This window comes from Strongylocentrotus purpuratus, unplaced genomic scaffold (genome assembly GCF_000002235.5).
Source record: "Strongylocentrotus purpuratus isolate Spur 01 unplaced genomic scaffold, Spur_5.0 spur5_scaffold_17, whole genome shotgun sequence".
Taxonomy (NCBI): Eukaryota; Metazoa; Echinodermata; class Echinoidea; order Camarodonta; family Strongylocentrotidae; genus Strongylocentrotus; species Strongylocentrotus purpuratus.
In genome coordinates, this window is record NW_022145602.1 from 8177115 (window position 1) to 8189506 (window position 12392).

The 12392-nt window shown below is 42.3% G+C and overlaps 1 protein-coding gene across 1 annotated transcript; it reads right to left on the reverse strand.

Moving 5' to 3' along the window:
- Nucleotides 1-770: 770 nt before the first annotated feature.
- LOC115925017 lies at nucleotides 771-11814 on the reverse strand. The gene is made up of 4 exons (XM_030988150.1): nucleotides 11773-11814; nucleotides 10638-10798; nucleotides 3873-4156; nucleotides 771-2560 (listed from the first exon to the last, which is right to left on the reverse strand). Exons 1-4 carry the CDS (start codon nucleotides 11812-11814, stop codon nucleotides 771-773), a joined length of 2277 nt encoding a protein of 758 aa, XP_030844010.1.
- Between the last annotated feature and the right edge of the window lie 578 nt (nucleotides 11815-12392).

The window sequence follows — 12392 nt, forward strand, 5'->3', positions numbered from 1 at the left end:
ATAAAATTTGGAGTGGACTAAAAGATTATTATTATTATCATTATTATTATTGTGACCCCAAAATCGAATCAATTCTTTGGCTCTGTATACATACACGGCCTAAGTCTGGCAGGAATCCGTCAATCAGTTCTTGAAATAACGCGATCACAAGCTATTTTTGCATACATAATAAACACTGTGACCTTTGACCTCGTGACCCCAAAATCTTATCAGTTCATTGGCTTAGCAAGATGCAAACATGAGCTGCGCTTGATGGTAATCTATCCATTGGTTCTCATGATGTGATCACGAGCTATTTATGCATACATGAGCCCTTTGACCTTTGACCTTGTGACCCCAAAATCGAATCAATTCTTTGGCTCTGCAAGATACATACATGGCCTAAGTTTGGCAGGAATCCATCAATCGTTTCTTGAGATAACGCGATCACAAGAACGGGACGTACGGACGGACAACCCGAAAACATAATGCCTCCGGATACTTCGTAACAGAGGCATAAAAATGCATGTCTATAGATGCCTGATGGATTTGCAATTAAAGGGGAAATCCACCCTGATATTAAGTTCGTTTCAATAAAAGCAGAAAAACAAGGTAAACTTATTACTGAAAGTTTTAGCAATATTCAATTTCAAATAAGAAAGTTATGAATTTAAAATCATTTCAATCATTTTTTTGCTCAAAGTGTCAATGACCTGTTTTACTAATTTTCTGCTTCTATTCAAACCAACTAAAATATCAGGGTGGATGTCCCCTTTAAATAATGATACTTATTAAAGTATGTAAGCTATCAAACTTACCACATCTGTATATAAACGTCCAGTGAATACATACATGTAACCTGCTATGGTGTGTGCTGTCGTATATGGGCCGTTTGTTATAGATGATATTCCACCCCTCACCAAGGCTGCAGTATCTAGGTCCTGACTCTCAAAGGATACATCAACTAAGAAATCTGTCGCTGTTTGGTCTGAGGTGTTACCCTGTACCATGCATTTCATGACATGGTTTGCAATGGTTTTGTTCTGTGATACAGTGAAGTAAAGGAGATGTCTAAACTCTTCTTTCCTAGGCAGCACTACTTGCTCAATCAACCTGTTAAATTCATTGTGATCTAATTCATACAGGGAAGCAAGATGGACCCCAGCCATGTACTCCTGAAAGAGTTTGTGTGGAAAGAAGATAGAAGACTGCACGAACGGACTGCTCTTATCATTTATAGATGACAATTTTTTCTCCTGAGACAACACCCCCACTCTGCAAGCTGTTTCAATGGAGTCTGAGCTCTGTTCAAAATCACCTTCTTTGAAAATAAGGGCGTTTTCTTGTAGCCCAAGGAAAGCTACTTTGGCAACTGGTTCCATGAGCTTCTCAATTTGAGAGCGATAGGCTTGGAAAGATGGGCTGTCTAAATCTGTGATCTTTTTCTGAGCATAATGAACCTTCAAAAATTCAAACATTTCATCAAATATTTGAGAAAAAGTTTGTAGTGACTTAAACTTTTCTTGTTTTTCGTCACCAAGTTCTCTCCACATAAAACAGAGCATAGCTATGTAGATAGGATACGGGGCCATATTCTCAGATATGATGTCACTGTCTTTGGTTAATTGGATAAGCTGCTCTGCGGTGGCCACATCATCTTGAAAGTACTTGTGAATGTAAACCTCCACATTCTCCTTGCTAAAACCTTCCACATGCATGAAAGTGTACTGTTTGCTCAGACTATCATCCCATCTAATCTCCTTGACCTTCCATGGGCGACTTGTCACCAACACAGGGCAAGCAGCAAGTTCATCTGAACAAAGAATGTCTCTCAGTTCAATTTCCCCTCTCTTTGAAGAACTTCCACTTGCCTCTGCACTGTTGACTCTTGGCTGCAAAGTGGCACTAGTTGGGCTTGATGACTTTGGGTGCGTTAACTTCTGCCGCTTATTCTTGTTCTTCTTTGATTTGGATCTTGCCTTGGTTTGATCAGCAGATTTGGGCTGGTGACATTCTGACTTTGAACCAGCTTTTGTTTGCTGTATTATCTTGCCATCAAACTCATCATATCCATCAAACGCCATGAATACATCTTTTGGATTTGAACGGATGTACTCAGTGATCTGGCAGGCTGTTGCTGGGTTGTCCTTGGAGAGATACGACTTGGCAATCTCACCGATCGTGTATTGCTTGGCTTCACGAAAAGGGACAACAAGTACCCACACAAACTTTGGGACAACAGGACTGTCATTTATCCAGTCCCAGGCAATCTTAGCACAGAATGTTGTCTTTCCAGCCCCAGCCTCTCCTTGAACCATGATCCGCTTGGGGAACTCTCCATTGACTTTTAGATCAAAGAGATCCTTGTACTCAAGTGGTCGCTTGCATTGACGATCATCCTTTTCCAAGACAAGGTTTGTGTACATGTCGTCCCATTGCACAGTGGAAGTTGGAATGAGAGGATCAGCTCTGATCTTACAGAGAGTTGTTCGGTACTTCAATTTGAAATCATCTGCACATCTCTTGATCAGGTCAGGAGAAAGTGGTTGGGTCTGTGATCCTGGCATTGTAATAGGTGGACCTATGAATTTAAGAACATAAGTGTGAATTTTTTTTCCTGTATATCCAAATTTTTGGTCTGAGGATATTTGTGACATACACATAAATATAAGAACTAATTTCTGATGAATTCATTTTGTTAGTCCTGCTGTTTCAGGGTGTTCTCTGGACTAAGATTCAATGAGAACAGATGATAATTTATTGTCTTTGCAATTTACCTTTTACACATCATACATGTATACTATTGTTGATGCGTGACACATGTCTATGTTTGTTTTCTTTTCTAATTTAAAAATATCTCAATAGAATTTATCTCTTTGTATGAACCTATAAATGTCTATTATGTATATGTATACATAACATGTAAATATCATTCATTTCTATCACTAACAGTATGGACCATAATGATGAGCCTTATAAAGGTTATGAATTACAGCTCAAAGAGCAGTTCCACGCGATATAGAAAGAACTGAGAGAAATGTAGTTTTCCTTTTGTTTTGTACACAAAAATCAGAAATTCTCCATTTTGGGACTGACATCATAAGGTCACAAAAGATAAAAACAACTCTGTAATCAAGGGGGGCTGGGGGGGGGGGGGTTTCAAATTTGAAAATTATGCCGAAAATTTCGCAACGACTCAGCCAGCCGCTGAATGAGCAGGGGGGGGGGGGGTAAGAGAGGAATTATATATTTTTTTTTTGTCCCAAAAATTTGAACATTTTGGCAGATCGGTCTTGGGGGGGGGTTCCTCCAAATCATAAACATAAAAAAGTTCAAGGGGGGGGGTTACCCCCCTCCCCCCCTGCGTACGCACCTGTCTGTAATGGTACAATTTTTAGAACCTTGATGTAAAAAGGTGAGCATCAATTGAAATGTCAAGAAATTTAAATGACACTCCTTGTACAGTTTCATGTAAAACTAATTTTATCATCTCCCTTGCACAGCACAAAGTGAGTGGGTCTGCAACCATGTATTATTGGCCACAGCCCATGCGACCAACAGCCCACAAGACCGACAATATATGTCTAGCGAACCATCTGAAAAGTTGTCAGAAGGTCCATGAGACCAAAGACCCATGACTGACAGCCCACAATACTGACATGTCAGTCTCATCTATAGGTGTTCTGACAGCTATTTTGAGGGTTCACCAGACCGGCAGTATCAGTCTCATGGGATGTTCATCTAATGGGATGTCCTGCTATAAGAAACACTATTTGTACCAAAAGAGAAAGTGTCAAATCAGTGTTTGTTTGCTGCCTGCAAGAGCAATATATTATCAATGGTAGTAAAGGCCTTCTTGCGGGCAGCCGACATGATTTCCTTCTTATTCTCACCTGTCCGCTTCAGGAAGAGACTGCCAGCGAGTAGCTCGCCAGAGAAGGACCCTAAGTCACTTCTTTCTAATTCCTCTGCAAGAAGAGCCCTGATGTCTGTATCTGGAGGCTGTTTGTCTCTCCATCTTGTGAACACTGTCATGAATGCATCACTGGTATTATGGCTATCTTTCTCGATTTGATCAAGCTCTGCGATGGAGATGTCCAGGTTAATGCCCACCTCTTTGTAGTAGCTAGGTCCAATTTGCTTGGACAGCATTAAGAATTCCTTCTCACTGACAATCCTGTAATTCAAACCAAAAAAAAAGTATTAAGCATCTCTTAAATATATGTCTTGGGTATTCTCTTATTGTGTTGTAACCCCTACTGTACATTGATTTAAGCACCTATCTTCATACTTTGTAAGTTTAGTATAGTTCTTGATGAGCCTTTGACTTTTGGCAAAACAGACAGTACAACTAACTACATGGAAGAATAAGCTACTCCAGCCCGGCTACAAATATATACACTAGCTCCTACAGTTGAGAACTGTCAGTACCTGCATGCTCATGCGCATACCTACCTTATTTATGAAGCTACAATTGTACTGATACGATTTATTTAAAGGTATATTGAGGCATACACACACAAGGCAAAATACCTCATTAAGCAGCCAGTGCACTGAAATATGGAAGAAAAATTAGCCTGCATGTATGTGATGTTTTGCATTAATAATAAGGAAATCATTTTACTAATCATACTGCTGGCTTGTAACGATCAGTCACGTAATGACGTTATCACGTTTTGAGAATTTTTGCAGAATACTGTAACGAAACCGGTTCCTGTCGATGTTCTTCCCAGCAGCTTCTCTTGTCAGGATGCCTTCTGCTGGTAGGTTTTCCTAGTCCGGTACCAATTTCACCGTGGATCCGTTTGGCAGAAATATACTGCCCCGTTGACGTTGACACCACTCTGATATATCTCCGCACCACCTCTCGACCACCGTCCAGTCGACACTACCAGACCGTCACAGGTCTGTACTTCACCACCGTCTTCTACCAACCGTTGTACCGTCGTATACCACCAGCCGACTAGGCCAGTCCGCTTCTGCACCTTTCAGACGTCTATACCACTCTGCTTGTGCATGCAACTCCAATTGGCTGCACCAGTTTGCTTCATGCACCTCCAAACAACCAGACCGTCTGACTTCGTACAGTCAGCTTACTCGACCATGCCACTGGCTCTGCTACACAGTAGTCCCTACCAGCTGTCTACTCCAGACCACGATCACTGGACCACCGAATGAGCAACCCCTGGTATTGTCTAATACTAGAACGTAAAAGACCCAACAAACACAACCTAGATTCTTACCATGGTCGTCACCTAAGATCAGAAATCAATCTTAGGTTTCCTCATGGAAAGACATGCAAACGATCATATCAATCATTTCGTTGCACGCAATACTTTATTGGGCAAATATCCAAACATAATCTGATTGCCTTACAGTGTAAGTGTGCCCAGTGGGCAACGGCAATCATGTAGACTATGACAGGAAACTCATCGACACGTGAGACACTTGATTTATATACACTTTTCTTACACATTTGTTATTCTCGTTAGGTTTCCAAGAATTACATAAACATTGATATAACTTCACTTTCCAATATCAGATTGAAACAAACCATATATCAAATGAAAGCACTAGTTTTAATCTATACAACTAAACAGAAGAGAACAAGTAATTATTCATGGTAGAAAAGTAATTAGACTAAAACTGTCGAAAACATGCACGATCAAACATTCTTGAAGTTGACACGTGACTATATAGCATCGTATATTTAACTTGAATTACGCCATCTACGCCGAAATAGCTATCTACGAAATGAAACCAATTTCGTGACACAACTCCCTTATTTTCCTTAGCTCGGTCCCCGAGCGATATCTAACAACAATTTACAAACTGCATATAACACATTTACAGAAAATAACGTCCATGGGCATCTAGGTATCCTTCCCACCGGAACCAGCGGTTCTAAGTTCATGCAGTACTGACTGAATTCTTTAACGAGAACTATCAGTGTCAGTTTGAGTTTCAGCATTCTTACTAGCAATTTCAGTCCACTCACTAGCCCATGCAGTCTCCGACCCCATTTTCCTAGATGAATATCGCAAGTCAAGTGGTGAAGAGGACCTTTCGTCGTTATCCAACTCTTCTTCTGGTTCGGGCGTAGATTGTCGGCTATGTCGAGGGGAAGCTTCCGATCCATCATGCTGTGGAGAATCCGGGGTCTTTTGACATGACGATTTCATTAGGTCTCTTTGGGGCGATTTGGATTTTCGTCGCGATGAGCGGTAGCAACGTGGTGACTTCCCTCGAGGTCGGTCCAATCTTGGATCATCACGTGGTGGCGACCGCCAGTCCATTCTTACATGACGCCACGATGCATCAGCTTTTTCAGAGGTCCCTGTTATTGGCGTGGAAGTGGGTTTGCATCTTGGCGAAGAAACAGGCGTTAAGCTGTGTTTTCTCACGGGAACCACAGCTACAGCGTGGGCTCCCTGATGCCGCTCTATCTCAGTCTTCCTACCCGTGCGATAATCGCATTGGCCGCAATGATACTTCCGGATATGCACTTCCCGCTTGTGTCTTTGCAAAGAGTCTTTCTTCTCGTAACTTTTAGTACAAGAGTCACATTGAAAGAAGTGGGTAGTCGTACGTCGGGCATCAACGTCCTTGTTTCTCTGCTTGTCGGATGGCATGTTACTGCTTGCACTGGTTTCAGTGGGCATCGTCTGGTTGCACATTTCTGTGCCCACTTCTTCTAGCGCTGACAATGAGGCAATGGCAGTGCCTGCCTTTATGATCCCCTGTTCCCTTGTTGGATTGAACACCATGACAGGCAACACATCTTCATCTGCCTTCACGACAGGTCTGGCAACGATGGGTCCCTTTTCCCATAATTCGGTTGGGTTCACAGGAGATTCTACCAGTCCTTCACACAGTGCTACCTTTTTACCTGTTACTCTGTCTGCTAGCACCATTTCGTGTCCTGGAGGAATTGAGTATACCTCCCCCGCTACTATCCTTCTGCAGAATGATTCTCCTTCACTATCTAGGCATGGAATTATGCCCCATTCGGTCCTCAATTCCATCTTCTGGCAGTCAAGTACGGCATTAATTTGAACTAGGAAATCTAGCCCAAGAATGCCTTCGTTCTTGAGGCTGGCCACAGTAACCATTGTAGTGACAAGTGAATCTCCGATCTGCACTTCAAGCCTTGATTTACCTCTGGTCCTCAACGGGGTCCCATCTGCTTGTAGTACCATGCTGGTCACTGGTAATAACTCTGGTCTTCTATTATCCTCTATCCGGTCAAACACCTTATCTGAAATCAATGTGTTGGTGGCTCCGGTGTCGATCAGTAATTTCAAGGACTGTCCATTGATTTTCCCTTCCAGGAAAAGTCCTTTCCTGTTAGGATCCTGAGACGAACCAACTCTGGTCTGCTCCTCTTCATCTGTCATCCCATTTGCAGTTGCCCACTGCAAGTTTGTATTTGCTTTCTCTGCTGCGGTGGTGCTGTTCCTCCCCTAACTTTCCTTGGATAAGGACATTGGTTCCTCTAGTGTCCCAATTCATTACAGTTGAAACACCGGTTATCTTCCCGTTCCGAGACTTTAGTTGGCATGGTTTGTTCCGGTCTCCTATCTGGTACATCTGGTTTAATCGTATTCCTCTCATTTCTCATGTCTAAAGCATCTAATACCTTCTTTACTATCTCATCGATAGTAGGATTCCTTGGTTGCTGTTCTCGGATGGCTGAAACCTCACACTCTTCCAGTGCTCGACTGTACGTGGTTGAACGCTTCACTTCGTTTCTCTGACCCTCCATCCTCAGGAAGGCCTCTGTATTTAAAGCTGCTTCCACGGCATCATCAAGCGTGCGAGGTTGAGCACGGAACAATCCTTCTCTTATTTCTGGTGTTACTACGGCATCCAGAAAATGCCCACGGGCTAGTCGGTCTTGTCCTTTTTCATTGAACTCGGGGTAGGACAATGCACACAGCTCCCGTATTGTTTGTCCTAATCCCTGGAGACTTTCCTTTGGTTGCCGACGACGCTGTCTCAACTCTGCTAGGTATACCTCAGCTTTGCCTCCAAGACCAAACCGGTTCCTGAGTCTGTATACCAACTCGTCGTACGTCAATTCCACTCCAGGCTGTTGGGTTAACAACTTCACAGCAGATCCTCTCAAACTTGCAGCAAGAAACTGCACTGCTTCTACTTTGGTCCATTTGTTTACTCCAGCACATGCCTCAAAGTGGTGCAAGTAATCCTCGACAGGAGTGTGACCGTCAAATCTGTCTGGTACCATATGCGGCCGTCTGCCGATTACTGCATCATTTGCCCTCCCCACATCCTGCATAGGTGGAGAGAAAAGCGGTGGTGTAATATGAACTCCAGTTCCTGCAGTAGGCAGCCGCCTACTTTGTTCTCGGGGCGTTGAACTAAATCTAACCCGCTGTGCCGCTGGCATCTGTGAATCTGCAGTTGATCCTGATGCAGTTTGTCCACTCAGAGTTGGGGAAAATGCCTCCTGGCGACCTGGTTCTGAGTCTGCAACTGGTGCCTGCCTCATCGAAGCACGTAGTTGCTCCATCATTTGATCTATTTCTGTCATACTGCTTTGTAAATGCGTCATCATTTCTCCTGGCGTTGGTCGATTCTGCATATTTCTTCCTTGTGCCATTGTCACTGGATCCCACTTCTGACACCACATGTAACGAAACCGGTTCCTGTCGATGTTCTTCCCAGCAGCTTCTCTTGTCAGGATGCCTTCTGCTGGTAGGTTTTCCTAGTCCGGTACCAATTTCACCGTGGATCCGTTTGGCAGAAATATACTGCCCCGTTGACGTTGACACCACTCTGATATATCTCCGCACCACCTCTCGACCACCGTCCAGTCGACACTACCAGACCGTCACAGGTCTGTACTTCACCACCGTCTTCTACCAACCGTTGTACCGTCGTATACCACCAGCCGACTAGGCCAGTCCGCTTCTGCACCTTTCAGACGTCTATACCACTCTGCTTGTGCATGCAACTCCAATTGGCCGCACCAGTTTGCTTCATGCACCTCCAAACAACCAGACCGTCTGACTTCGTACAGTCAGCTTACTCGACCATGCCACTGGCTCTGCTACACAGTAGTCCCTACCAGCTGTCTACTCCAGACCACGATCACTGGACCACTGAATGAGCAACCCCTGGTATTGTCTAATACTAGAACGTAAAAGACCCAACAAACACAACCTAGATTCTTACCATGGTCGTCACCTAAGATCAGAAATCAATCTTAGGTTTCCTCATGGAAAGACATGCAAACGATCATATCAATCATTTCGTAGCACGCAATACTTTATTGGGCAAATATCCAAACATAATCTGATTGCCTTACAGTGTAAGTGTGCCCAGTGGGCAACGGCAATCATGTAGACTATGACAGGAAACTCATCGACACGTGAGACACTTTATTTATATGCACTTTTCTTACACATTTGTTATTCTCGTTAGGTTTCCAAGAATTACATAAACATTGATATAACTTCACTTTCCAATATCAGATTGAAACAAACCATATATCAAATGAAAGCACTAGTTTTAATCTATACAACTAAACAGAAGAGAACAAGTAATTATTCATGGTAGAAAAGTAATTAGACTAAAACTGTCGAAAACATGCACGATCAAACATTCTTGAAATTGACACGTGACTATAGCATCGTATATTTAACTTGAATTACGCCATCTACGCCGAAATAGCTATCTACGAAATGAAACCAATTTCGTGACAATACGCTATCTGATCTACAAAGTGTTGGTTTACGTGACCCAACATTTCGTTGAAATACCTTTCCAAAACAATAACAGTGATGGTCGTACATGACGCAGATATTAACAAAATACATGTAAATTGTCACTGAAAAGAGACTAACACAAAAGAATCATGCGTGATACTCCAGCCATGATTTTGGGCGCCTTCATAAAGGCCGACTCTATCTGAAAGTCAGTGGCCGGATCCCTACCCATCAAAGATACTGAAGATAACCAAGAGTACATCTGTACATGTAAACTAAAAAACAGAGTACATATATGTAATATATGTCATGCCTAGTCTCAATAACAAGCACTTGTATTTTTTTCTTCAAGTGATAAAATGTAGGGTTAAGTACAAAAAGAGTTCTCAAAAGCGTGAGTATTTGTGAATCATTGGCCCGTACATGTAAACTAAAAAACGGAGTACATGAATGTGTGTGTGTGTAAATGGGTTTTTACAGACACGTGTACCAATCACGATGATTTATGCTCGGGACCGACCTTTAACGTCACCATCAAAAAGACGTGTCTCAGTTTCGAATCTGCGTCCTCGACTGAATCAGTTTGTAACTTCCATTTTTAGCTGGATTACAGGCGCATGCCACAACGCCCCGTCATTCCTAGTCTCAATAACAAGCACTTGTATTTTTGTTCGAGTGATAAAATGTAGGGTTAAGTACAAAAAGAGTCAAGTCGCATATTCGCAAAAGCGTGAGTATTTGTGAATTATTGGCCTGTAAAAAAAGAATAAGTGTCAACCCTACACTTTATAGATGGGAGAGGTGTATCTACAAAAGTACTCAAAACATGATAACGTGGTTGTACATGATTGATCGTTTCAAACCGCTACCGGTTACTACGGTTGCAATAAAGAACAGGAAATAAGCTTCAAATACATATAGACTGACCTGTCTGGTCCAGGGTTGGTTTCAACATCACCAGATCTCATCAGGAGAATCATGAGCAGATAGAGATGGCAGAATCCACCCATGGTGCAAGATGTCCTTCTCATTCGACAAAAACTCAGTCCCCTGGAAAGGTACATTAATGGTAACCCCATTGAGACATCCTGTAATTGAAGAAAAAAAGGAGATTGTGCTATTTACTATGCGAATTACTCATATTTCGGTACCTTTATGCTCAGCTTTTTCTGGCACTTGTAACGCGTTTAGTTCAAAACAGGGTTGCGTCCTTACTCATTTTGTAGAATCGCAGAAAAACGACGTTGGTAATCGCCGATCTTAAACTCACAAAAAGGTGCGTTTTGGATCGGCAATTCTGGGGAAGCATAAACGCACAATCATTTGTAAACGCGTTTAAATGGGGTCAACGTAGCATGCACAGTGCAGACTCTGCACTGCACTTCTCTGGCTCCTCCAGGCATGATTCTGGCTCTGAGTCAGAATCATGCTTGGAGGAGCCAGAGAAATGAGCATAAACAGTACACCGTGGAACTGTGATTACGATGAGCGTATACGATGAGCGTTTCAAATCACTCATTCTGCCTTCAAAATTGAGCATAAACGTACCCTTATTGACATGCATGTACAGGTAAATTATTATATCTATTTGGACCTGATAGATATCGTACATGTATCATGCACTTGTCGCGTAGTCCCATATACGTATTTCTGTGTATTGTGCTTGTAACTTTACCAAGACTGGGCCAAATTTCTTTATCATTTTGATAATTCCAGAACCTTGCAGTACACACCAATATTATATGCTAGATGATGAACCTTTTCTGATCGAGTCCACAACGTTTCTTTCACAATGCAATCGCATGACCATAACTGGTCTTATCTTTAAACAAAGAAATAGACTATTTATTATTTATTTATTTATTTTATTTTAATACACAATGTTGTAGGTCTAACTCTAAGCCTGTTCATCGATCCAGGTTTTTCCATGATTACTGCTATTTATGGAGTGAGGAGGTTGTGTAATTAACATGAGACAATAAGACAACACCTAGACCGGCTCATACAAAAGGCTTACATTCTTTGACCAGTGACTATCAAGTCTATTCTTAAATGAGTTTACCGACCCAGCTGCCACAACGTTTTCTGGGAGACCATTCCACATTTCCACAGAGAGTACATATGTGTGGTGATATCAGATGCTATCAAATAGCTCTAGTATTTTAAGCATCGTGATTGGTCAAAACGCGTCACATGACATGCACCTATTTTTGGTGCATGCACGATCGTGCCAAAAAAGCGCTGTCAAAAGTGATATTGCACGCTAAAAGATTGATATCCAGCGCAGCATACGCGTAGAGCTCTCGAAGTCTCAACGTTGGATCTAGACTTTTGTTTTTGATTTTCATTTGTTGCTATTTTATAATCAAATATAACGCACTTGACCCTGTTGTGCATAATGTAAATGCAGCGTACGCTTGGTTTCTTCAGATGGTGCGCACGGTGAACTCGCTGCAAGCGGCTCATACACAGAGGCGGCACCAATCTAAAGAAACCTCGCGTGCACTGCATTCACCACTAATAAACGCTGGGCCGTGCATTATTTTTATACTGTGAATGGTAAAAATGTACATATTTCAACAAAGTGGTCTTTGTAGACAGGTTCCTTAGTACATGTTTCAATGAGAAACCATTTTCAAGGGAAACAGATGTGGTCCTTGTAGACAGGTGGTCACTATTTAA

Coding starts and splice junctions, on each gene's coding strand:
- LOC115925017 (XM_030988150.1), bottom strand. CDS start 11,814: ATGTGGAATGGTCTCCCAGAAAACGTTGTGGCAGCTGGGTCG. Junction 4,157..10,637: donor ACCAACCCTGGACCAGACAG/GTCAGTCTATAT, acceptor TTTGAATTACAG/GATTGTCAGTGAGAAGGAAT. Junction 2,561..3,872: donor TCTCTTCCTGAAGCGGACAG/GTGAGAATAAGA, acceptor TTAAATTCATAG/GTCCACCTATTACAATGCCA.